This window comes from Bos grunniens, chromosome 15, assembly GCF_055505025.1.
Source record: "Bos grunniens cultivar Pamir isolate PY7600 chromosome 15, Bosgru_T2T1.0, whole genome shotgun sequence".
NCBI classification, from domain to species: Eukaryota; Metazoa; Chordata; class Mammalia; order Artiodactyla; family Bovidae; genus Bos; species Bos grunniens.
This window is the reverse complement of record NC_141179.1, coordinates 59,413,339-59,441,136: the sequence shown is the minus strand read 5'-3', so window position 1 is coordinate 59,441,136 and position 27,798 is coordinate 59,413,339. Positions and strand designations below refer to the sequence as shown.

General features: G+C 36.0%; 1 protein-coding gene across 27 annotated transcripts in view; it reads right to left on the bottom strand.

The window, feature by feature from the left end:
- The window catches only part of METTL15 (methyltransferase 15, mitochondrial 12S rRNA N4-cytidine), a 230,732-nt gene that overhangs the window by 116,165 nt on the left and 86,769 nt on the right, over positions 1-27,798 (bottom strand). For 23 of the 27 annotated variants that reach the window (XM_086338572.1, XM_086338587.1, XM_086338573.1 and 20 more), the window contains one exon: positions 9,826-9,962. In XM_086338572.1, the coding sequence (XP_086194698.1) occupies positions 9,826-9,962 (137 nt within the window). Of the gene's footprint in view, positions 1-9,825; positions 9,963-20,763; positions 20,932-23,337; positions 23,471-27,798 lie in introns of those variants that run through there. The other 4 variants (XM_086338578.1, XM_086338580.1, XM_086338579.1 and 1 more) reach the window with 2 other exon arrangements.

The window sequence follows — 27,798 nt, the reverse complement described above, 5'->3', positions numbered from 1 at the left end:
GGTGGATTCTTTACCACTGTGCCAGTCTTACTGAATTCATTTCAGTTTTACCCTTCTCCAACCTAGTCTTCATTCAGCAGGCAGAATAATCTCTTAAAGCAAATATGATTATATCAGTTCTTTCTTTCACTGCTGCCCATTCATTGCTGTTAAAATTTAAAAGCTTTAATCAGGTCCTGTGGTTTGGCACTAGCTTACTTCTCTAGCCACACTTACTATCATCCACTCACACTGTTCACTTTACAGTCCCTTCAGTAATACAACAGTCTCTTTCCTGCTGAAGATCTTTAAATATTCTGTTCTCACTACTACAAATGCTCCCTCCTTCTTCACCACCCCCCACTCTTTACTGAGCTACCAGTCACTACTTCAGATTCTGACTTAAATGCACATACTCAGGTGGCCTTTCAAGATGTTCTAGACTAGATAAGAACATATCACTCTCAGAACATATTGTACTCATATTTCTCTTAAAACATACTATATTCATTCTAAGACATAAAAACAATTGTCTTTAAATTACAAATAGTGGAATTATTTGTGTGCTATCTGTTTTGCTTCATTGTAATGGACAGAGGGGCCAGGCAGGCTACAATCCATGGGGTCAGAAAAAGTTGGACATGACTTAACAACTAAACAACAACAAAACTCTGTGAAGGCAAGGACTATATTTCCTAATCCTCTTGAAACCATTAGAACTGTCAGATTGCCTGAAAGTTACTTAGTACAATGTATGTTTTTCTCCAGGCTTCAGAACTGAACGTTTAGTAAACCAGACAGTCAAGTACTTTCATTTCCTAAAACACCTTGTAAAGATTGATATCCCTTACATAAAGGTTATATTTAAAAGTATCCAGTGGGGCAAAATGCAAGATTCTATTTTGGTAATGTTTATATTACCAAAAAGACTGAAGCGGTGACATACCATCTTCAACAGTTCAAAAAGATCTAGTTAATTTTTCCAAGTTGTCTTTTTTTAATGCTTGTTTATATTTATAAAAATTCTTTCACTTTGACAATCATAGCATAACTAACTTCTTCTGGTTAGTAAGATTAATAATAACTGTGTCTCATATCTTATCCTTGCACTCTAAATTTTAGGTAGATAGAGTTATTTAAGAAGACAGTATATTTCTTTCACGTGATTTTTACATTGGTCCTGGAGACAAAATGCCTGGGATTGAGTCTGGACTCTGCTACTGAATGTGACTAAATTGCTGTTTTATATATTTACAGGTATATATAAAATAGTGTGGTAGCAAGAACCCAAGCAGTGAGCCTGAAGCCAAAACTTGCCTTTGCCAGGATATCCTGTTCAAATTTAATGAAAAATAAGAAACGTTGGCCAAGAAGGTAAATGGTAAAATTCAAGTGCTACAGAACAGACTACACAACTTGAACAGATGATATGCATAATTTAGAAGAGATCACATCCTGTAAGTAAATACACCTGTAACCTTCCAAGTTAATGATCATAGAACAAACCACACAAAAATCCAGTTACTGATACTTATTTTTTCTGAAAACAAACAAAACACTGGAAGTTCAAATACTATTAATAACATAATGCTCCTCAAGGATGTGAGAATATAGGAAAAATATTAATATCTCTTATCAAAGGTAAGATTAGACAAACAACACTACAAGCAAGAAACTAACCAAAAAAGACTAGTATCTACACAACTTCCAAAGTGTTACACTAAATAAACTATTACCCATGTAAGAAAGCATTAGTAACACAGTCTCAGGGAAACAAATACACAGATGTTTCCCTTTTGCAAATTTATAGAAAAACTAAGATGTAATCAATTGGTAGAGAACTGAGCCTATATAAAGAACTCAAAATGGAATTTACAGTATTATAAAAAGATTAGTTGGATGCATTAAAATGAATAAAGTCAATTTAGGTATAATTAATTTTAGATATTACTGCCAAACAATGCACATGCAATCTGATAATTATCATAATAGTAGATATTAATGTTTAAAAGCCAAAATAATATTTTAAAAGCCATGATCTAGGAAAAGAATAGGAAGCAAAAATTAGACTAGTAAGTTCTCACTTTACCTGGGGTGGTTAACCAATAAATGTTTCTTTTTGCATAGTTAACAATAAACAATGTTTAAGTACTTTAATCCTAAAAAATGTGCAATCTCCTATCATGAAAGGACATCTTTTTTGGGTGTTAGTTCTAGAAGGTCTTGTATGTCTTCATAGAACTGTACAAGTTCAGCTTCTTCAGCATTACTGGTTGGGGCATAGACTTGGATTACTGTGATATTAAATGGTTTGCCTTGGAAATGAACAGAGATCATTCTGTCACTTTTGAGACTGCATCCAAGTACTGCATTTCAGACTGTTTTGTTGACTATGATGGCTACTCCATTTCTTCTAAGGAATTCTTGCCCACAGTAGTAGCTATAATGGTCATCTGAGTTAAATTCACCATTGCAGTCGATTTTAGTTTGCTGATTCCTAAAATGTTGATGTTCACTCTTGCCATCTCCTGTTTGACCAATGCTGGTAAAGTAATGCTCAAAATTCTCCAAGCCAGGCTTCAACAGTACATGAACCGTGAATGTTCAGATGTTCAAACTGGATTTAGAAAAGGCAGAGGAACCAGAGATCAAATGGCCAACATCTGTTGGATCATCGAAAAAGCAAGACAGTTCCAGAAAAACATCTATTTCTGCTTTACTGACTATACCAAAGCCTTTGACTGTATGGATCACAACAAACTGTGGAAAATTCTTCAAGAGATAGGAATACCAGACCACCTGACCTGCCTCTTGAGAAATCTTATGCAAGTCAGGAAGCAACAGTTAGAACTGGACATGGAACAACAGACTGGTTCAAATAAGGAAAAGAGAACATCAATGCTGTATATTGTCACCCTGCTTATTTAACTTACATGCAGAGTACATCATGAGAAACGCTATGCTAGATGAAGCACAAGCTGGAATCAAGATTGCCAGGAGAAATATCAGTAACCTCAGATATGCAGATGACACCACCATTATGGCAAAATGTGAAGAACTAAAGAGCCTCTTGAAAAAAAAAATAATAATAATAAAGAGCCTCTTGTTGAAAGTTAAAGAGGAGAGTTAAAAAGTTGGCTTAAAACTCAACAACAGAAAACTAAGATCATGGTATTTGGTCCCATCACTTCATGGCAAATAGATGGGCAAACAGTGGAAACAATAACAGACTATTTTCTTGGGCTCCAAAATCACTGCAGATGGTGACTATAGCCATGAAATTAAAAGACAATTATTCCTTGGAAGAAAAGTTATGACCAACCTAGACAGCATACTAAAAAGCAGAGACATTACTTTGCCAACAAAAGTCCATCTAGTCAAAGCTATGGTTTTTCCAATAGTCACATGTGTATGTGAGAGTTCGACTATAAAGAAAGCTGTGCACTGAAGAACTGATGTTTTTAAACTGTGGTTTTGGAGAAGACTCTTGAGAGTCCCCTGGACTGTAAGGAGATCCAACTAGTCCATCCTAAAGGAAATCAGTCCTGAATATTCACTGGCAGGACTGAGGCTGAAGTTGAAACTTCAATATTTTGGCCACCTGATGTGAAGAACTGTCTCATTTGAAAAGACCTTGATGCTGGGAAAGATTGAAGGCAGGAGGAGAAGGGGACGACAGAGGAGGAGATGGTTGGATGGCATCATTGACTCAATGGACATGAGTTTGAGTAAACTCCAGGAGTTGGCGATGGACAGGGAGGCCTGGTGTGCTGGTGTCCATGGGGTCGCAGAGTCAGACACAAATGAGTGACTGAACTGAACTGAACTGAATCTTAAAAAATATTGACATCAGTCAGTAGTAAATTGAAAAAAAAATTTAATTGTTGTCAAAATAGCTAGAGAAAAGGCAAAGACAAATATATATACATTGACAATGGACAAGAGAAAATGTAAATGCTGAAGAAAATTTCAATAAAACACAAAAATAGAAAGTGTAAGACAAGATGACATAGAAAGAGTAAGCTTCTCCTCATTTAATTACCCTTTACAGAAAATATGCTCAGATTTGTTTACACAAAGTACATCTGGTATTTGTTGTTTAATGGAAATACACCTAAAATAAAATAGTACAGAAAGACTCAGAATAGCAGTAATATGGATCAAGATAAGACTATATTAGAATTCTAGTAAACTAAGTTGCTGCTTATTTTGGTGGTCATGGACTATGAATTATTTTAATTTACTTCTCAGCACTTTTCTGTACTTTGTCATTTTAATTAAGAAAAAATATTAGTCAGAAACACAAATACTATGATCTGTGGAAAAATATATCATGCTTCTGGATTGGGATGCAGAGTAAAGATGTCAATACTTTATTATGTATTTACTACAATTCATCAAAATGGTTTTTAAACTTGGCCATGATATTCAAAGCTTTAAAGGTATAAAAAGCAAAAAAAAAAAAATCAAAAGGTCACAAAAGAAATAATACATATAATGAAACACTAGCAATTAAAAAGGTGGAATGAAATATACAAAATCATTACTACTTAGGTGGTAGTTTAACAAGTCAGTTTAATTTTTTTCTGTGTACTTTTCTATATACATTTACCCCATAAGAATATCTACTTTTACAAACTATTGAATGCAACAGCTTGTTGTATTTTTATAATTTAGTTTTTGTTGTTGTTGTTGTTTGTTAGTCACTAATTTATGTCTGACTCTTGGTGACTCCTAGACTGTAGTCTGCCAGGCTCCTCTGTCTAGTGGATTTTCCACAGAAGAATATTGGAGTGGGTTGCTATTTCCTCCTGAAGGATCTTCTAGAGCCAGGGATTGAACCTGCATCTCCTGCACTGGCAGGTGGATTCTCTACCACTGAGCAAGCCGGGAAGCACCATAACTCCTTTCAGTTCAGTTCAGTTCAGTTGCTCAGTAACTCCTTTCAGTTCAGTTCAGTCCAGTCGCTCAGTCGTGTCCAACTCTTTGCAACCCCATGAATCGCAGCACGTCAGGCCTCCCTGTCCATCACCAACTCCCAGAGTTCATTCAGACTCACGTCCATCGAGTCAGTGATGCCATCCAGCCATCTCATCCTCTCTCGTCCCCTTCTCCTCCTGCCCCCAATCCCTCCCAGCATCAGAGTCTTTTCCAATGAGTCAACTCTTCGCATGAGGTGGCCAAAGCACTGGAGTTTCAGCTTTAGCATCACTCCTTCCAAAGAAATCCCAGGGCTGATCTCCTTCAGAATGGACTGGTTGGATCTCCTTGCAGTCCAACGGACTCTCAAGAGTCTTCTCCAACACCACGGTTCAAAAGCATCAATTCTTCGGCACTCAGCTTTCTTCACAGTCCAACTCTCACATCCATACATGACCACAGGAAAAACCATAGCCTTGACTAGACGGACCTTACCTACAGTCAAATGATGCAATCAATTATAATTTTTATTTTCTTTATACATGTCTATATTCTCTAAACTCAATATGCAGAGCACATATTAACTCTAAATTCAGAAAAAAAAAATGTTTAAAAACAACTGTCTTCCAACATCCATCTTCCACTGTGGTAAAAGTCAGCTAACACCCCAATGCTCCAATTTTAATGTGTTTCCTCTTGTACAGTCCTCAGAGGCAAGGGAAAAGTTTCAGTTTTCAAACAACAGGTGATCTGACATGTCATCTTTTCTGAAAGTGCTAAAATGAGTTAGCCTAAAATTCAGCTTTCCTGTGAATTGCTTAGTTTTTTTTTTGTTTGTTTGTTTTTGTGTGTGTGTGAAAATGTGAGTTTCTATTTTTGACTTAGTTTTAACAGAGTGAAGAACTTGGGATTTTTAAGAAGCATAGGCTACTCTTTGACAACAGCAAACTAAATAAATAAAAGAGAGAAAGAAATTAATTCCTCAAAAGATATGCACATTGAAATGACAGAATGTTTCCGTTTTGCATACTTTACTATATGTTGTAATTATAGATGTATTTTTAAGAATATGATCAATTTATCTCATCTGTCCATCCTTCCAACCAACCATCCACCCATTTATCCATTATCCCCAGAAGTAATCCCTAGCCCAAATGTGTGTTTATCTTCATTATGTACATTTTATACTATAACTATAATTGGAGATATATATTTATAAATAATATATAGTATCACTTAGCTTTTTCTACTTTACATAGTTATGCAGGGATGGTGATCATTTATCTGTTCTTGTTTTTCTTAACTATTACTTTCCCTTTCTCTGTACCTCTCTCTACTATTAATTTCTTCTTTCTCAAGTTCTCTATGATTAGACATACAAAAATGCATACACAAAGTCTGTAATAAGCCTATGGATATGTTTCTTTAGATACTGCTTCTTTTATTTAGATGTAATAGATTCTAAGCAGCTTATTTATTTTTTAATATTAAAAGATACCCATGAAAAATAAGAATCCTTTCCCCCATATCCTCATTTTTAAAACTACTGTCTTCCAGTTTACTACGTATAAAGTTTTATACCAGTATTATTTTAATTTCATTTCCCTTTTCACGGCTACTTTTGTGGAGCATCTTTTCACACACTGATGTTTAGTGATTGACCCTTCTATTATTAGTCTACTTTTGAAATTGGAATTTGTTGTCTTATCGATTTTGAGAGAACTCTATTTGATAAATATTAATAGGGTTCAGGAAAAGTTATCTTAGACTATGGCACCTTGGCATACTGAATATCTTTACACTGAAAGAATTTGTGAAATGGCACGTGCAGGTCATAAGGGCCTCAAGTCAGAGAGAACCTGTGTTGTGCTGTGCTTAGTCGCTCAATTGTGTCCAACTCTTTGTGACCCCATAAACTGTAGCCCGCCAGGCTCCTCTGTCCATGGCAATTCTCCAGGCAAGAATACTGGAGTAGGTTGCCATGCCCTCCTCCAAGGGATCTTCCCTACCCAAGGGTCAAACGTAGGTCTTCTGCACTGCAGGCAGATTCTTTACCAGCTGAGCTACCAGGGAAGCCTGAGAGATGCCCTGCTTACATCTAAAAGTATTTGACATTTTAATCACAACAGCTATTTGATTCTTGTGATACTTATCAACCTGTCATTGACTGTATGACATGAAGCCATACTTGTATTCTTGAATTTAATCCTATTAGGCCATGGCTATGCAGAGTAACGGAGAAGGCAATGGCACCCCACCCCAGTACTCTTGCCTGGAAAATCCCATGGGCAGAGGAGCCTGGTAGGCTGCAGTCTATGGGGTTGTGAAGAGTCGGACACGACTAAGCGACTTCACTTTCACTTTTCACTTTCATGCATTGGAGAAGGAAATGGCAACCCACTCCAGTGTTCTTGCCTGGAGAATCCCAGGGACGGGGGAGCCTGGTGGGCTGCCGTCTATGGGGTTGCACAGAGTCGGACACGACTGAAGAGACTTAGCAGCAGCAGCAGCATGCAGACTATATCATGAGAAACACTGAGCTGGAAGAAGCACAAGCTGGAATCAAGATTGCCGGGATACATATCAATAACCTCAGATAGGCAGATGACACCACCCTTAAGGCAGAAAGTGAAGCGGAACTAAAGAGCCTCTTGATGAAAGTGAAAGAGGAGAGTTAAAAAGTTGGCTTAAAGCTCAAACATTTAAAAAACTAAAATCATGGCATCTGGTCCCATCACTTCATGGCAAATAGATGGGGAAACAATGACAGACTTTATTTTCTTGGGCTCCAAAATCACTGCAGATGGTGACTACAGCCATGAACTTAAAAGACACTTGCTCCTTGAAAGAAAAGCTATGACCAACCTAGACAGCATATTAAAAAGCAGAGACATTACTTTGCCAACAAAACTCCATCTAGTCCAAGCTATGGTTTTTCCAGTAGTCATGTATGGATGTGAGAGCTGAACCGTAAAGTTGAGCACCGAAGAATTGATGCTTTTGAACTGTGGTGTTGGAGAAGACTTGACAGTCCCTTGGACTGCGGGGAGATGAACCCTGAATATTCACTGGAAGAACTGATGCGGAAGCTCCAATACTTTGGTCACCTGTTGCAAAGAACTGACATTGGAAAAGACCCTGATGCTGGGAAAGACTGAAGGCAGGAGGAGAAGGGGACAACAGAGGACGAGATGGTTGGATGGCATCACCGACTCAATGGACATGAGCTTGAGCAAGTTCTGGGAGTTGGTGATGGACAGGAAAACCTGGCATGCTGCAGTCCATGGGGTCGCAAAGAGTTGGACACCATTGAGTGACTGAAGTGAACTGAGCTGAATTATCTCTTTCTGCTTTATTTTGATTTATCTTTTTGTTGTTTAATTTTTTAAAGGGAATTACTTTGTGGATGAACCAAAAAAAAAAAAACTCAATAAAATTTGAGATAAGGTACTATAATTTAATAAAATGAGATTATTGGGTGATGGGCAAAATATACATCCCATCTCTGTAACTATTAAGTCATATGTGCCTTTTAGCAAGCTAATAGGCATAGCTAATAGTTTCCACATTTGTAAACTGCAAAAAGAATACAGTCTTGAGATTCCATTTAAGAAATTAGAGTGTCTGGAAGAATAAGAGACCTTGGGAATCACCACTGTTAGAAACAATAATATCTAAGAGAACCAGGCTGTCTATGCTAGTGATATATAATGGAGACCTATATTCATTCTATAAATATTCAGATCATAATCAAGTAAACTCCTAAAAAGTTTCACAAATATGAATGCTCCAGTACAAGACTTCAAGATGGTGCATTTTAAGTTACTTTGCTTAAAATGAAAGAATGATTAAAAAAAAATACTGTGCCATAAAAACTCACCCTCATATTTCTGTTAGAAATAAGGAACCTGGGGTCAAATAGGTTTCTAGGGACTTCACAAACACTGTGATCTTGCAAACAAAAATCTAGGTATATTTATTTACCTATATTTATATTGGGAGATGTAATCACCTAGATTTGCAAAGAGTCTGGGACCTGAGAGAGGTTGAAAAGACTCTTCTAGATTTGCAATCCAACTTTCTAACTTTAGCCTGTGATTAAACCTTTCCATGGTCTTACTTTCGCTACTTCACCAGAGACCTTTTCATTGTTGGACAGCTACAACTCGTAAAAACTCTATGTCCAGTCACAATTTACCTCTAAAATTTTCATCTATTTTTTTTTTTTTTCAGTCTCTGGAGCTTAGCAGAAGAGAACAACTCCCCATTACAGAAAAGAGCCCTTTACATATTTGGAGATGGCCATCTAAATTCCAGGATATTTGTCTTTTACAGCCTGATAGCAACATGGCAAAAGGACATAACTCATTGATTCAAATGTTTTTCTCTAAAGGAAAATGCTTTTATGACTTATAAAGACAATAACCTTAAATTTTTTTTCAAGTTCTACCATAAATGCTCACTATTTTTGACAGAGGGATAGAAAGGTCTAAATTTATTTGTGAACTGCCAAAAGATTTCAAAGAAAATTGCATTACATTGATGTATGTAACCTCATGAATTCTACAGAATTTTTACATACTTATTTACTCCCCTAAATTCTTAGAAACTATAAATAAAATATTTTTTAAATGTTTTTGAAGTATGGGTTATCTGGCAAAATACTATTGAAGGATGGATTTCAACACATCTTCAAATATCTGCCAAAAATAATTTTTTGCATTTATACTTATTTACAAAGGATAAATGCAGTAATATTTTTAAGTGGTGCTAAAAATATCACTTACATCAATTATTTTTGTATAAAAAGGGAGGAAATATTTCATTAAGTATAACATCATACAAGGGAAAACAAATTCCAAACAGTAAACCAAGAAACTGATACTGAGCAACAAAATTAAATGTCTATACAGGAGTATTACTTACGGGTACAATTCTGAAAGCTGTTCAGCTATTGCATATGCTGTTGGGTCTCTGTCTAATGCATACAGAGTAATATCTGGCTCCTTCTGTAGAATGGCTCTTGTGTGTCCTCCTGAACCAAATGTCATATCTAGGAAAACCTAGCCAACACAGAAAGAGAAAATTACCACTTAGTAAGAACAAAATTTATTCTTGCCAGCTTACTTTATTTCTAAACACACATAATGCTTTTAAGATTTGATAGCAAATAGAAAAATAATTATACTATTATTAATATATTTATTTTTGCCTAGAGTTCAATTTATTTTACATAAAGTTTGGATCAATTATGACTGATCAGTGCAAAAGAATTTGTCAGAGTATCAACAAAATAATAATTTTTGTCATAGGCTGGCCAGTTCATGACAAATTTACATTTCCTCCCATGAGGTCATACTGGCCATTGTGTTGTGCTGCCAGTTTTTCAATGCTTTCAAGCTCCTGGCTAAAAATATTTCCAACAATTTCTCATCATTTGCAAACAGTTTACAATTGGCGTGACTCACTTTATCACAGTTTCTCTAAACACTTCATATTAAGCATAAAGATATTCAAGGAGAGAGAGAGATTATACCTAACAGTAGTCATAGGACAAATATTTAATTAACAAATTAGACCAGGAAAAAGCCCAGGGCTTAAGTCAAAACATCTGTGATAAATTCTATCTTTGCCACTAAGGAGCTATATTGCCCTGGAAATGTCACTTAAAATTCCACTGTGTCTAGACTTTTCCAGAGTTTAGAAAGAAAAAGAAGGTTTAGAAGAAGATATCCCAATATCTACCTAATTGGTAAGGTGACACATAACTTCTCATTTAAAGTGAAAGTCGCTCAGTCGTGTCTAACTCTTTGCGAACCCATGGACTGTATCCTGTCAGGCTTCTCTGTCCATAGAATTCTTCAGGCAAGAATACTAGAATGGGTAGTCATTCCCTGATCTAGGGTTTGAATTCAGATCTCCTGCATTGCAGGCAGATTCCTTACTGTTTGAGCCACCAGGGGAGCCCCAAACTTCTAGGAAGTGGCCAAAACAATTTTGAAGTAAAAGATTTACCAGGACAACAGGATACAATATACAGGGGTACATACGTTTAAATGCTTGAATCATTCAAGATCCAGTTAATGAAGTTAACTGGATCTCAATCTATTTCTTAGCTATTTTATTTAGCCGCACTAAAAAAAAGCCAGCTGAGAGTTCAAGAAACTAGAAATTAGACCAGGGCCACAATGGAAAAGAATATTAAAAAAAGATTATAAATATTTATATATTTATATATAGATAGATATGTGTGCGTTTGTGTGTGTGTGTAAAACTGAGTCACTTTGCTGTATAACAGAGATTAGCATAACATTGTAAATCAACTATACTTCAATTAAAAAACAAAATGGCCAAGTGGGAAGAAATCAGGCCTGGAGCATAAGAAATATATATGTGAACAAGGTTGTTGAATTGTAGTTAATTTGGAAGTCAAGATACTCTCAACACATCCTCTGAAAGTTACGTTCTTTAGTTTAATGCACTCTCAATAAATTTCACTGATATGATGAAAATAAAAACAATTATTCCAATAATACTGAATATTATAACAACATACACTAGAAGTCAGACTGTTAAAAATGTTTAAACATAAAACTTTTTTAAAAGTTCATGTGTACATTGCACAAAGGAAATTCCTATAATGGATCTGAACATTTCTCTGTCCTGAATATTATAACTTTTTCCAGGGAGAGTGGCCAGAGACCAAGCACAATTATGCTTTGATTTTTTTTTTTTGCTACAAGCTACCATGCTGAGTCCTGTGTTCCAATCATGTCCTCAGAAAAGTTAGCCTACTATTCAAAGAATAATATGGAGGAAGTCTTCTGACGAAAATTGAGAAGAGGAGGTGTTTAAAGCATTACATCAGATGTAAATGTGATGAAAAGTTACAGGCACTGCTTTTTAACATAAATTTTTTAGCATAACTTAACCTTGCACTGCTATAACTGTCAGCACGAAAGGTATGGCTACATATATTTTTCACCTTTTTAAACAGTAACTTTAAAACAATACTTGAAGTCTTATTGTTTTTATGGCTGTTAGCTTAAATCTCACGATTGAGTAATTTCCTCTCCCAGGCTGTATACTTATTTTATACATCTATGAAAAAGTAAAAATCTCCCACCATAGTTCACCTCAGTTTTAAAATTGCTAGCGGTTTAGCATGATTTAAACAGAGAACTTTTCTAGGCTTGGAAAAGTTATATACGTGAACCAAGTAGCTGAATTGTGGTCATGCTTTCTTGTTAATCCCTAATATCAAATCCTATATAACCCTAGGTTTAAACTAAGAGTATATCAGATAAAGTAATTTGAACATGATTGCCTTCTCTCAAGCCAGGAAAGCCCCAATCAATATTTAAAAAGAAAAATTCTCATTATAAAAAATATTCTGGAAAATGTGAATGAGATGATTATAATTTACATGATTATTTTTTAATCTATCATGATTATGCCCTTGGTGATATACTGACAATCAAGGAAATTTTCATAGTAAAAACATAATCTGCTATTACCAGTCAAGTGTAACACAAAGGATGAAATAGGAGACAAATGGGATTTATGAAATGAGAACTGAACCCTACCATATGTCTTGGGTTAATAGGTGAGTGGAGCCATCAAATTTCATTTTAAAAATTCTAATACACAATGCCCATCAAAAATTATAAGTGACATCTAGGCCTTGTGAGTTACCCAGCACTACAACTGAAAAAGGAGCAATTAGTTTTTCCACATGCGATTACATTTTTTAATTTGTACAATTTGATAATAAAATAAGGAAACTGGACAATTTTTCTTTGCTTAACAAATGTACAAGAACAAAAAATCTGAATGTTTCCAAATAATATTTTTACAAATCTCAACTGTACACATATGCAAATGTTTATGCTACAAACATATGGAATTCTTTCTTTGAATTACCTGATATAATTTATCTAAAAAACCAAACCCATATTTGATACCAAGAATTTTTTCCTGGTAATTTCATTTAATACCAGCATAACCCTGACCAAATCATTTTAACTGCCTAAGTTTCAAATTCTTCATCTAAGAAGTGGGAATAAAACATATCCTTATTTATCTTGAAATTTAAGATTATCTTATTTCTTCCTTACAACCCTGAAGTAGGTGTTAGTAAGTTTTCTACACACAGAAACTAAAATTACACTAAGCTAATAAGTGGATAATGCAACAGCTGAATACAGGTGTATCTGGCTCCTAAACACTCTGACTATGCATTAAATCAATAAAGTCTATCTATCTGCACACTGTTTTACGGCTTTCCAAGCATTAATGTTTTCCTACTTGGTCTAGCAAAAGTCGGTAAAGGAGTATGGAAAAGTGGCATTATCCACATTTTTGCAAACAGAAAACTCAGGTTCAGAGAAAAAATATCATTTGACTAAGATCATATTACTAGTAAGTGAGGGAAAGAGAATCCTAAACAAGGGCTCACCATCTCTGATTTCTGTGCTCTTTCTGAAAGAAATAAAGAAAGAGAAAAAAGGGAAAGAACAAAACAAAAATAAGAAAAAAAAAAAAAAAGTAAATGATCCGAGATGGCTTTATAAAAAAATACAAGAAAAATTTATTGTTTTATAGATGACTCATTCCCACTGGAACTTAGGCTCTTGAAAATCCATCTTTATGCATCTCTCTCTCTTTCCCACTTCCTTCCTCCCGCCCTCCCTCCCTCCTTCTCTCTCTCTCCCACCATCTCTGTTCCTCTTCTCCTGTTTCAAAGACACCTAGGTATCTAAAGCTTTAGAATGCAGGTTCTTTTTTTTTTTTTTTTAACCCTTTTTTTTTAATTTAATTTTTTATTTTATTTTTTAACTTTACAATACTGTATTGCTTTTGCCTTATATCAACATGAATCTCTTCCAGGATTTTTGCACAAAAGAAAGAAAAAACTTTCTACAACCACTTTTATATCTTTTAGTTACAAAAAAACAACAAAGTTCAGAAAGAGAGAAAGCTAGTTACACTGGGTAGGTGGTATATTTAAGAAAAAGAAAGAAATTTCTTTGAAATTGAATAGAAGAGATATGGAAAAGATGAACAAATTCCAGAGAGGTGCAGGACCAGTGAAGTGCCTGACAGGTGCTAAGACCTCAGAGCTGCCAGATAGATGACAGAATGAAGGGGACGGATCCTTAGTTATGGGGTTCCCCATGCTACCAGAGTTCCATGCCTCTCTATGGCACAGAAGCAGCAAAACCAACCATTGGTCCTAGTGGGTCTACACAGGTTAAAACGAAAGGCATCTTAGGGGAAATTAAATGTGGTATGAGGTGACTAAGATGATGCAGGGCTTTGGCATAGCTCTGGATGGTGTGTGGGGTCTGGGGGATAAATCAAATTGATAGCTTTACAGAACAGGGAGACTAAGGATCAGAAATGAAGGTTATTTAAAGAAAATAAAAAACTAGCATTTGCAGAATAGGATGCATAACTACAATTCTTCAATCTGCCTCCAATTTAATATGGTAGTATCAGTGCACAGTAGTAGGTGTGTAGTATATATTTAATGATGTGATATGAAAAAAAGAGCTAAGTCTCCCAATGCAACTATGAAGACAGCAATACTCATCTGTATATATGAATTCAGAAATACTCTTCAAGATTTAAGACTCATTATGATAGGATTACATAAAAGAGTCACAAGATGCCCAACTTTTAAGCCATTTAAAATCTATGTATTCTAATATTAGCAATAGACTCATCGATAACAGAATTTCTTCAGAACATTAATAATGATAAATAACTATGAAACTCTGTAACATGCTTTTATTTACTGATCAGTCTCCTTTGAAATATGAAAATGACACTTCTTAGTTTGGGTTAGCTCTTTCAATCAAATACAACTCAATTACACTTTATCCCCATGGTCTTCTAAATATCATAAAGATTAGATTTTACTTTTCACCATGATGAGTCACACTTGAATAGCTGTGGATCTGATATGGACACGGAACAAACACTGAACTTCAGAGCTCAGAGGGTCACTCTGTTGTTCAGCCGCTCAGTCATGTTTGACTCTGCGACTCTGTGGACTGCAGCATGCTAGGCTTCCCTGTTCTTCACCATCACCCAGAGCTTGCTCGAACTCATGTCCATAGTCAGTGATGCCATCCAACCATCTCGTCCTCTGTAGTCCCCTTCTCCTCCTGCCTTCAATCTTTCCCAGGATGAGGGTCTTTTCTAACGAGTTGACCAAAGTGTTGGATCTTCAGCTTCAGCATCAGTCCTTCCAATAAATATTCAGGACTGATTAAGCAAGATGTAACATACTATTTATTCTACCCCCTCATTTTATTTATGAAGAGACCAAGGCCCAAAGAAGGTAGCTGGTAGCTAGTTGAGGGCAAAGTTAATACAAAAAGCAGATCCTGTGCTCTTTCCACTTCATCTCATAATACTCCCCCATTGAAATTATATAATCACATTGTAATAAAAGCAATTCCTCATTGAAAAGCATTTTCCTAATACAAAGATATATGCAAGTGGGAACTCTACACAATGGGCCTCCAACACAGTTAAAAACAATTACTGTTCTACCATTTTATTTTTCTTAAGACTTTATGATGATAAGTATGTTGAACTAAATTCCAAAGACAATTAAGTTTTATATGTGGCCTGAAAAAAAAGGTCTGGCCATTATGCACAAGAGCAACTAGTGAAGATTTACTTCTTGAGATGTTGCAGTTTTCAAATGGATCTTGAAACTGAAAACAAAAAATTAAAACACCTAAAATCATAGACTCACAGGTGATTAAAGCTAGAAGGACCTATAAAGATAATCCAAATTTATCATCATTATATACCACTCTGTCTTTATAGATTATATCTATATCCCTTTTATATAATATGTCTCAAATGTGATATCCTTTAAGACAGCTAAGGCTGGTCTCTGAAGGGGTGAGACTGGCAGAAATCACGGGATTTGCCCCAGATCACCCTCCACAGACTAGATACTTAAATGACTTTTTTTCCAATATAAGACTTCTAATCCTTGACATTTTCACACTGGAACAACACTGTTAAAATTGGACAGGAAAACATTTTTAGCCACGAACAGTACGAGGGCAGATCTTCCAATTTAATTTTTCTAATGTTGATTAGTCATTTCCAATCTGTGCAAGATTTTTAATAGTAAGTTCTCATCTGAATTTGGAAACAATATGGCCTGATTTCACTTTAAAATTTCTTCCTATGAATATTTTCTTTTCTGGCAATTATTCATTTTGAATTTTTCGAATTAAAATGTTTTTGAAAGAATGTTAATTAAATTTCACCTATTTGTAACTAGTTTCATTTTGAAATACTGAAAGGTCTCAGGAATATACTTAACTTTCTAGAGTTTTTTCAGGAAGTTATTAAATTAAAATGCATGGCATTAATTGATAATCTGTGTATTTATGGAAGATCCAATATAGATAAGGCCATAGAAGGTAATATAAAGATAAGTTAGGAGACTTCCAATTTGGTGAGAGACTTTAGACATGCTTGCTGCTGCTGCTGCTGCTAAGTCGCTTCAGTCATGTCCGATTCTGTGCGACCCCATAGACGGCAGCCCACCAGGCTTCCCCATCCCTGGGATTCTCCAGGCAAGAACACTGGAGTGGGTTGCCATTGCCTTCTCCGTAGACATGCTTACAAATAACAATTAGTAAAAAGAAATCAACAATATAAGAAAGATATATATAATATTTTACAAGGAGTAAAAATAAATATTAATTTTAATCAGAAATTAGATGAATGAAAGTGTAGTAGGTTACAGTTCAGCTGGGCCTTGAAGGCTGGGCAGAGTCAGAGCTTACCTTTCTTCTCATGTTCCATAGTCTCCAAAACTAATCAGTTATCAAGTCCAGTTGATTTTATCATACAAATATATCTTAAATCTTTCTATTTCCATCATCAATTCAAAGCACCCAAACTTCTTTGCTTTATTAATGCAATAACCTCAAAAGTCATATCCATACCTCTAATTTCACTTGATTCTTCTCACTACACTGTTAACAGGATATCCTTTCTAAAATAAAATAGCAGTATGTGGCATTCCTACTTAAACCCTCTCACAGGCTCTCCAAAAGTCCATGATAGAGTCCAAACTTCTGGGCAAAATGGACAATGTTCTTCATATTCTGGCCCCTTCATTTCTTTCCAACATTATCTTTCACTACACCCAGACATGAATTTCACAATGTTTTCTACAGCCATACAGAAGTATGTGCAATAATCAAATATGCCAAGCTGTCTCATGCCTTCTCTCCCATTTGTCTTGTTCCATCTCTCTCAAATTTTCTTCTCAAATAATTTTGAGAACACTAATACGTCCACAGCTCTATTCCAAAAGTTAGAAATACAACAGTATGCCTAAATAGACACGGGTCCTGCTCTCATGTAGTTTTCAGCCTGGAGGCTTGAGTATCTCTAATATAGTATCTTATTATTATTATTATATATATATTTTAGAATAACCTCTGAAAGTATCCTAAACATTTGTGTTGCTGGTGCCAAACAATACATAACACACAGAATGTAATCCATAAATACCTGCTGGATAAATAAAAACAAAGAGAATTAAATTTTTTTTTAATTTGAAAAGAATTTTAAAAAGACATAGGAAAGGATATGTCTGTTATAAGGAGAGCATGTTCGACCAGACTCCAGGATTTATTAGAAGAAGAGGATAGAAAGGAGAAAAAGGGAAAAAAGAGTAACGGAAAAAAAAAACTTTCACATACGCTCCAGATACTGGGTTAGTTTTGCAGTATGTAGCCTGTCTTACTGCTCATAGTAGCAGTGTAAGACAGCCAAACTAGAGATCATGCAGGAAAGGCAGTGTGAGATCCAACTGCAGCAGTCCTACAAGGACAGGATAAGTCATCTATACCATATTTGCTAGACCCTGGACAGCTTTGAGGGCTTCTTTTTTTATATACAAAAAATAGTTTGACTGCCAACAGTATGAAATGGATGGTGTGAGAATATAGCAGTGACCTAGAGGACACAAAAGCCTGAAATGGCAACAGGGATGGAGACTAATAACAAATGTATGCATGTTTATTTCATATTTATTTTATGCAAAATGTGGTGCTACATATTTTATCTGTAGTTTTCAATCATTTTACACATAGACATAAACACACACACATTTTTAGTTAATTGAATGCAATTTTCAAAACCACACTCTGAGCCAAGTCACTATTATTATTACTTTTTTACAGAGGAGAAAGGGGAGATTTAGTGTGTGCTAGGTAAGCTGGCTGAGGCACAGCTAATGAATGGTGAAACCTGATTTCAAAAACAGTTCTGTCTCCTGAACATGTACTACTAATTACTTTGCTTTTTTACAGAGGTAAGTGAAAAAAGTGAAGTCACTCAGTCGTGTCCGACTCTTTGAGACCCCATGGACTGTAGCCCACCAGGCTACTCGGTCCATGGGATTTTTCCAGGCATGTGGAGTGGGTTGCCATTTCCTTCTCCAGGGGATCTTCCCAACCCAGGGATCGAATCCGGGTCTCCCGCATTGTAGGCAGATGCTTTACCATCTGAGCTACCAAGGAAGCCTGCTTACAGAGGTAAGACAGTAATTATTATAGATATGGTGAGTGAAGAAGTAAGAAGAATTGTTTAAAGGATCACAAAGCATGCTATCTAGGTAACTAAGAGGATAACTGACACCATTTATTTTGCAATTATGTTAACTATGCCACATTTTAAAAACCTGATCTCATATAATTCTTACCACAGCCTGCACAGTAGGTAAAATAATTCTATTTTACAGATGAGTATATCAGAGTCATTTATTTAAGACTGTATACCATTACATGTACCACATGAATTAGTGGTACAATTAGAGACAGAGGCAGAAATAAGCATTTCCTTTCCCTCACTTCTGCACTGCCCGCCATGCCCTGCCACCTCCATTAGGATCAGAAGGGCCAAGTATCAATTCTTACTTCAGAAGAGAGAAAACTAAAAATACGTGAGGATACATGCAGCTTGAGAGGGAGAACAAAGAGGTTTAAGAATTTTAAACAGGAATAGAATAAGTCTTTGTGGTAAACTTAAAACAGTGAAGTGAGGAGTGAGGACTATTGCTGAACAGAGATTATGAAGAGAGTTTAACACACACACACAAGTGTAATAGGCCCAATGATAAAAGCAGTAATACATAGAGGAAGCAAGAAGTTTGGTTCCTGAAAGTGCTTGAAGAGCATTAAGTCCTAATTGTATTTTTAAAAGCTCATCCTAATAAAAAAACACATACACACACACACACACACACATATATAAGATAAATTATTTTCATTATATATATTACACTATATATTACATCATGCAGCCTTTGGAAACACTGTGCCCCAAATATAATGTACCTGGCATACTTTACCAAATGGAATGGAGGAGAGCTCTTTGATATAGCTAGTGAGAAAAGTGTTGAGATGAGCTAGTTATTTGGATATATGATATAACAGATATTCTGACCAAAAAAAAAAAAAAAAACAAAACTAGAAAGTAATCTGGTTTATAATGTCACTGAGATGTTTATAATTGCTAAGGCAAGCTATTATTCCACCATTGTGTGCTTAAACCACTCAGACTCTCAGAGAATTCTGTAAGGCTTTACTTATGTTTTCTGTCTAATCTGTTGACAGGTAGACATTTGTCATACTGATGCATTTGCAGACCAAAAATAAATTAGAACATATAACTGTGAACATAGAGGGCCACCAACCTCAATGTCAGCAACCATTTCTCCTACAAAACCCCTTGATTTATTATTGTCTTGTCAAGGTCTGTTGAGTATCCGTCTGCTATGTGCTTATCTTTGTTTTATTTGTAACTATTACATGGGCTTATGTAAAAGGAAAAAAATCTCAAAAGAACATAAAAGTTATACCACAAACAAAACAATCAATGCATTGCAATAAATTTATCTCCTTTCTCATTTTATCAAGAGTATTGGTGTTACTATAATGACTCATTCTGCCTAAATTCTGCACACATTTCATCTTGTAGCTTAAATTCTTATTCACAAAAGAAATCTTACTTGTCATAACAAAACTTTTTTTTTCTCTTCTTCACAAAATATGTTCTTCAATTATATCAAACAATTAGAGTATTCATCCTTACTGGTGATGAGTAACTTTTACTCTTACCTATAATAAGGAATGAATTTCAATCACAAATCTTAGCTCTGTACAATGGACTGCCATTTGATCTGCTTTCAAATACAATGGTTGAATTAACACAAATGACTAAGAACAATATGGCATGAGTGGTCTCAATAAGCTTAATTTCTCAAAGGTCGCAGGCACAGACAATGCTAATCTGTCAGTATCTTTTGGAATAAGAAAAATAGTTTTTATTCAACACCATCAAGAAATTCAGATAATATATTCTGGACAGACTTTTCAAGGAATAACACACAACTACCAAGCATGATAGACAGCTATTTTCTCTAACAATTATTAAGTGTATAGATTTGGAAAAATAATGTGAAAATAATGAAATACTGAATCCTTATGTCAATGTGTTCAGCAAATGCTCTTTCCAAAAATTTTTGGTGGGGGTGGGGGGTACAAGTCATTTTACTGATGGTGGCTTCAACATGGTTTAAGTATTAAATGTTCAGTTCAGTTCAGTCGCTCAGTCATGTCCGACTCTTTGTGACCTCACGAATCACAGCATGCCAGGCCTCCCTGTCCATCACCAACTCCCGGAATTCACTCAAACTCACGTCCATTGAGTCTTAATCACCATTAAAATAAAACCAATGATGGTAATATTTTCTATTACTCAGTCTCCAAATAACATTAATTTTATACACATCAAAGCAAACCTATATACCTAAGTTGCTGTTGTTTAGTCACCCAGTCGTATCTGACTCTTTTGTGACTCCATGGATTGGGATTTTCCAGGCAAGAATACTGGAGTGGTTTGCCATTTCCTTTCTCCAGCAGATCTTCCCAGCCCGGGGGTCAAACTGCATCTCTTGAATTCTTTACCACTGAGCCACTGGGGAAGGAGGAGGGAGGAGGGTTCAGGATGGGGAACACATGTATACCTGTGGCGGAGTCATGTTGATAGATGGCAAAACCAATACAATATTGTAAAGTTAAAAAATAAAATAAAATAAATAAATAAAATAAAATAAAATGTTTAAAATGTAAATATTATTATTACTTTTCTTGTTCAGATAGTAATACCTTTAAAGATTTTTAGTACAGCCCTTTAAAATTTTATCTTCTGGAGTATAAACAACTGCATTTTCAAATGAATTGGACAGCAGGACCTAATTTAACTACACTGGTATTCTGACATATTACTAGAAACAAAGAATCCAAAATTTTTCAATTTTTAACTGACCAGGAAGACTTTATACATCTTTCAATTGTGGTCAAATGAAGTTGACCAAATGAAGCAACAGTCATACTAAAATCAATTATCTAAAAAAAATAAATAAATAAAATCAATTATCTAATTACCTTGATAATAAAGCAAAAATTATACACTTATTATATAAATTCTGTATGGAGTATAGAGAATTTTGGAGTATAAATTTTACAGGGAGATACAAAGAATTATAAAATATACTGCTAGTTTCCTAATGGACATTCAGTCTCTTTGAAGAGACCAAATATGAATCCCTGGAAATGATTAAATAACAAAATTCCAGACATGTCAAGTGTCAATGTATAGTTATATGTCAATGTTAACAAAGAGTAAATTATGTTTTATGGAAGCAAGTAGTACTATAGACGGTCATGGTCTGAAAAGTCTCCCTCCTCAAAGAAGACAGCCCCAAGTCAAACCTCGGTTAGAACCAGCTAAGCATAACAGAGGAAAAAAGGTGCACCAGAAGAAAGGAAAAATCTGAAATAAAGTCAAAGGAACATAATCCTTGAATCATTAACTGGTTTAATTGTATAGCACACAGGACTTGTAAAAAGAATAGACTAGATTGAATATTAGGTTGTTTAACATTTCTGAGTCTGCTCTCTTAGTTATAAAATGAACTCAGAAACACACACCTTACAGGGTTACAATGAGAATGAAATAAATTTGTGTATATAAAGTGCTTAGAATCCTTCCTGGCACATAGTGAGTGATTAAAAGTAATAATTATAAAAATGATGATAATGATACTTACTACTTCCACCTTCAAGAAGCACAAAAACAGATGAGAGGCCATGAAGTATAGGACTTGCATTGGGATAATGACAGGTAGGGACAGAGGGTTCATGCGAGGAATGACAGAAGGAATGCTACCATGAAGCAGCACTCGGAAGAGTCAAAGCTTAGTTTAGATACAAATGATAAACCTGTAAAAAATGCCAAAGTTGTCACAAAACTTTCAAACCTATTTGTATCAAAGAAAGATGACAGCACTGACCATAAAAACCTCTGCTATAATCAGAGTAAATAATCTGTTTTACTGGGAATCAACATGATCCTCTCAAACTCTGACCCTCTCAAAATATAAACTGCCAATTTGTAAGTAAAAAAAACTGCCAATTTTTTCCTTCATACTCATGACCACTTCTACTTTATCATATAGCTTTACATTTAAATCAATGACACTAACAGGTGTTAAGTATCAATTCTAGATCACTAACAGAGAATGGGTCATCCTATAAATCGATCCTCATTATTATTAATAATAGCAAAGATTCACCAGATCCTTTCTATGTATGACAACTGGGGGCTACGTTACATGACAACTCTCTGAGTAGATGTTATTATTGTTTCTATCTCACATGGAGAAATATTTGCCTAAGGTTGCAATGGTTAATACATTACAGAGTTATCTGAACCTTTGCAGCCTCTCCTTTGATATGCTCTTAACAAAATTTCCTATAGTTTCTATAATTCATTTCTGAGTGGCACAAGAATCAAATTATGTCATTCCTCTTCTGCTCAAGACTCTCTAATGACCTCCTATTTCACAAAGCCCTTCAAAAAAAAAAAGACCAGCAAACCTCATCTAACTTAACTGACACCATCTTCTACTTCATTTTAACTTCTCCTCTACTTCTGAATCACTATTCTAATTAGCAGAGCCTCCTTATTGTTCCTCAAATGCATGCCTGTTACAAAGTATTTGTATTTAATGTGCCACCTCCCTGCCCGATCACAGCAGATATTTAAGGATGGAGCATTTGTTCTATCTTTTCTTCTAGGATTTTGCTTAAATATAATTTTTAGTAAGGCTGTCCCAAATAAAAGGTTTTTCCACCATCAACCCTTATTTCTCCCTTGATCCTTTCCTTGCTTCACTTCTTCTTCATAGCATTTATCCATATAATATAATCAACCTTATAGTCTTCTTTTGTATTATGTTTATGATCTGTGTCACATCACTAGAAGACAAGCTCTAAAAGAGGAAATACAATTTTGAATCTCTAACACCAGGAACAGTACCTGTCACATCGTCGTGATGTTTTTGTGTAGTTGCTAAGTCACGTGTGACTCTTTTGTGACCCCAAGGACTGTAGCTTGCCAGACTCCTCTGTCCATGGGATTTCCCAGGCAAGGATACTGGAGTGCGTTGCCATTTCCTTTTCCAGGGGATATTCCTGACCAAGGGATCAAACCGGAGTCTCTTGCATTGGCAAGCAGATTCTTTACCACTGAAACACCTGGGAAGCTATGTCACATACAGCTGAATAAATATTTGTTGAATGCATACAAATATATTTGTAAGGATACAAACTACCAATACGTAGTAAATAAATTTTGTTTTCAAAAGAATAAAGGGAAAAAGGAATTATTATTTAATGAGCATCTAACATGTGCCAGAAGGTCCACTAGTTGCTTGGCATACATTAACTCACTAAACATTCAACTAATAACCCTCTGAGAGATAGATATTGTTCACCCTGTTTGATCAGTTCAGTTCAGTTCAGTCGCTCAGTCGTGTCCGACTCTTTGCAACCTGATGAATCGCAGCACGTCAGGCCTCCCTGTCCATCACCAACTCCCGGAGGTCACTCAGACTCACGTCCATCGAGTCAGTGATGCCATCCAGCCATCTCATCCTCTGTCATCCCCTTCTCCTTCTGCCCCCAATCCCTCCCAGTATCAGAGTCTTTTCCAATGAGTCAACTCTTCGTATCAGGTGGCCAAAGTACTGGAGTTTCAGCTTTAGCATCATTCTTTCCAAAGAACACCCAGGGTTGATATCCTTTAGAGTGGACTGGTTGGATCTCCTTGCAGTCCAAGGGACTCTCAAGAGTCTTCTCAAACACCACTGTTCAAAAGCATCAATTCTTTGGTGCTCAGCTTTCTTCTTAGTCCAACTCTCACATCCATACATGACCACTGGAAAAACCATAGCCTTGACTAGATGGACCTTTGTTGGCAAAGTATGTCTCTGCTTTTCAATATGCTATCTAGGTTGGTCATAACTTTTCTTCCAAGGAGTAAGCGTCTTTTAATTTCATGGCTGCAGTCACCATCTGCAGTGATTTTGGGAGTCCCCAAAAATAAAGTCTGATTCTGTTTTCACTGTTTCCACATCTATTTCTCATGAAGTGACAATAACCTCAAATACACAGATGACACCACCCTTAAGGCATAAAGTGAAGAGGAACTAAAAAGCCTCTTGATGAAAGTGAAAGAGGAGAGTGAAAAAGTTGGCTTAAAGTTCAACATTCAGAAAACGAAGATCATGGCATCTGGTCCCATCACTTCATGGGAAATAGATGGGGAAACAGTGGAAACAGTGTCAGACTTTATTTTTGGGGGCTCCAAAATCACTGCAGATGGTGATTGCAGCCATGAAATTAAAAGACACTTATTCCTTGGAAGGAAAGTTATGACCAACCTAGATAGCATATTCACAAGCAGAGACATTACTTTGCCAACAAAGGTCCGTCTAGTCAAGGCTATGGTTTTTCCAGTGGTCATGTACGGATGTGAGAGTTGGACTGTGAAGAAAGCTGAGTGCCGAAGAATTGATGCTTTTGAACTGTGGTGTTGGAGAAGACGCTTGAGAGTCCTTGGACTGCAAGGAGAAATTCTTGCAGTCCATTCTAAAGGAGATCAGTCCTGGGTGTTCTTTGGAAGGAATGATGCTAAAGCTGAAACGCCAGTATTTTGGCCATCTCATGAGAAGAGTTGACTCACTGGAAAAGACTCTGATGCTGGGAGGGATTGGGGGCAGGAGGAGAAGGGGACAACAGAGGATGAGATGGCTGGATGGCATCACCGACTCGATGGACTTCAGTTTGAATCAACTCCAGGAATTGGTGATGGACAGGGAGGCCTGGAGTGCTCGGATTCCTGGAGTCGCAGAGTCAGACATGACTGAGCTACTGAACTGAACTGAACTGAACTGATGGGACCAGATGCCATGATCTTCGTTTTCTGAATGTTGAACTTTAAGCCAACTTTTTCACTCTCCTCTTTCACTTTCATCAAGAGGCTTTTTAGTTCCTCTTCACTACCTGCCATAAGGGTGGTATCATCTGCATATATGAGGTTATTGATATTTCTCCCGGCAATCTTGATTCCAGCTTGTGCTTCTTCCAGCCCTGCGTTTCTCATGATGTACTCTGTATAGAAGTTAAATAAGCAGGGTGACAATATACAGCCTTGACATACTCCTTTTCCTATTTGGAACCAGTCTGTTGTTCCATGTCCAGTTCTAACTGTTGTTTCCTGACCTGCATACAGGTTTCTCAAGAGGCAGGTCAGGTGCTCTGGTATTCCCATCTCTTGAAGAATTTTCTGCACTTTATTGTGATCCACACAGTCAAAGGCTTTGGCATAGTCAATAAAGAAGAAATAGATGTTTTTCTGGAACTCTCTTGCTTTTTCGATGATCCAATGGATGTTGGCAATTTGATCTCTGGTTCCTCTGCCTTTTCTAAAACCAGCTTGAACATCTGGAAGTTCATGGTTCATGTATTGCTGAAGCCTGGCTTGGAGAATTTTGAGCATTACTTTACTAGCATGTGAGATGAGTGCAATTGTGCGGTAGTTTGAGCATTCTTTGGCATTGCCTTTCTTTGGGATTGGAATGAAAACTGACCTTTTCCAGTCCTGTGGTCACTGCTGAGTTTTCCAAATTTGCTGGCATATTGAGTATAGCACTTTCACAGCATCATCTTTCAGGATTTGAAATAGCTCAACTGGAATTCCATTACCTCCACTAGCTTTGTTTGTAGTGATGCTTTCTAAGGCCCACTTGACTTCACATTCCAGGATGTCTGGCTCTAGGTCAGTGATCACACCATTGTGATTATCTTGGTCATGAAGATCTTTTTTGTACAGTTCTGCTGTGTATTCTTGCCACCTCTTCTTAGTATCTTCTGCTTCTGTTAGGTTCATACTATTTCTGTCTTTTATTAAGCCCATCTTTGCATGAAATGTTCCCTTGGTATCTCTAATTTTCTTGAAGAGAGCTCTAGTCTTCCCCATTCTGTTGTTTTCCTCTATTTCTTTGCATTGATCGCTGAGGAAGGCTTTCTTATCTCTTCTCGCTATTCTTTGGAACTCTGCATTCAGATGCTTATATTTTTCCTTTTGTCCTTTGCTTTTTGCTTCTCTTCTTTTAACAGCTATTTGTAAGGCCTCCCTAGACAGCCATTTTGTTTTTTGCATTTCTTTTCCATGGGGATGGGCTTGATCCCTGTCTCCTGTACAATGTCACGAACCTCAGTCCACAGTTCATCAGGCACTCTATCTATCAGATCTGGTCCCTTAAATCTATTTCTCACTTCCTCTGTATAATCATAAGGGATTTGATTTAGGTCATACCTGAATGGTTTTCCCTACTTTCTTCAATTTAAGTCTGAATTTGGCAATAAGGAGCTCATGATCTGATCCACAGTCAGCTCCTGGTCTTGATTTTGCAGACTGTTTGCCTAGGAAAGCCTATAAAATTCTTAAAGAAAATATTGTTTTTCAATAAAAACTGTTATAATAAACTTCAGATATTAAATGAAGATTTTGTTTAATTTGTAGAGCCTTAAAATGTATTAGAGATAACTGGAATTAGTGTCAATTTTATTTGGTTTGAATCTTAGATTTGATTTTAGATTCTTTTAGGAGTTCTTCGTTCTGATTATTGCATAAGATATGCCCAATACTTTACCCAACTACTTCAACATAATCTTTTAATACAGTGCTAGAAAAACACACGGGTACCCTTAAGACCACTGAAATTGAAGTTAACAAATAGGGTTCATTTAGAAAAGGGTCTCCATTCTATGACCTTGGAAAGTCAATTAATAAAGGTGAGGCTTAATACAGTTATATGAAATAAAGGGATAATTCATATAAAAACACTATACACTGTAGATCATTAAAAATATTACTGCTATTAAATATTTGACAGTGACTATAATGGCATGACATCTAATTCTGTCTCAAATGTGCTTAGAAATACTGTCTTTCAAAACACCATAAATCAAAAATCAGAAAACTAAGTCAGAGCGTTAAAATGATTTATTGCCTATGAAAAATAATTAAAGAGCTTAAAGGTCTCACTATAACAATATACCACCTGTTTAGTTTGACTGCATGGGGAACCTCAAAAGCCTGTATGATGGTCTTTCTTCAGGTTCATGAAACCTGTGTCGTGAGCCTCCCATACTTCCCGCAGTTATGACACTCTCCCCTCCCACGTTCAAAAAAGTGTGGTCAGAGTACTTGAAGCAAAAAACTAGAATAATAAAAGCATTTCATAGTACAAAGGTACTTAAATGTCAAATATGAGCATTACTGCAGAGATTATTTAGGTTTCTAAACAATAAGTGTAACGTGAAAACTAGTACCAGGATATTTTTTAAGCACCAGGACTATATTATGTTAAAATACAAAGGGAACAACTTCTTTAAGCAAACAAAAAACTATAAATTGCTATAACAAAGGGAA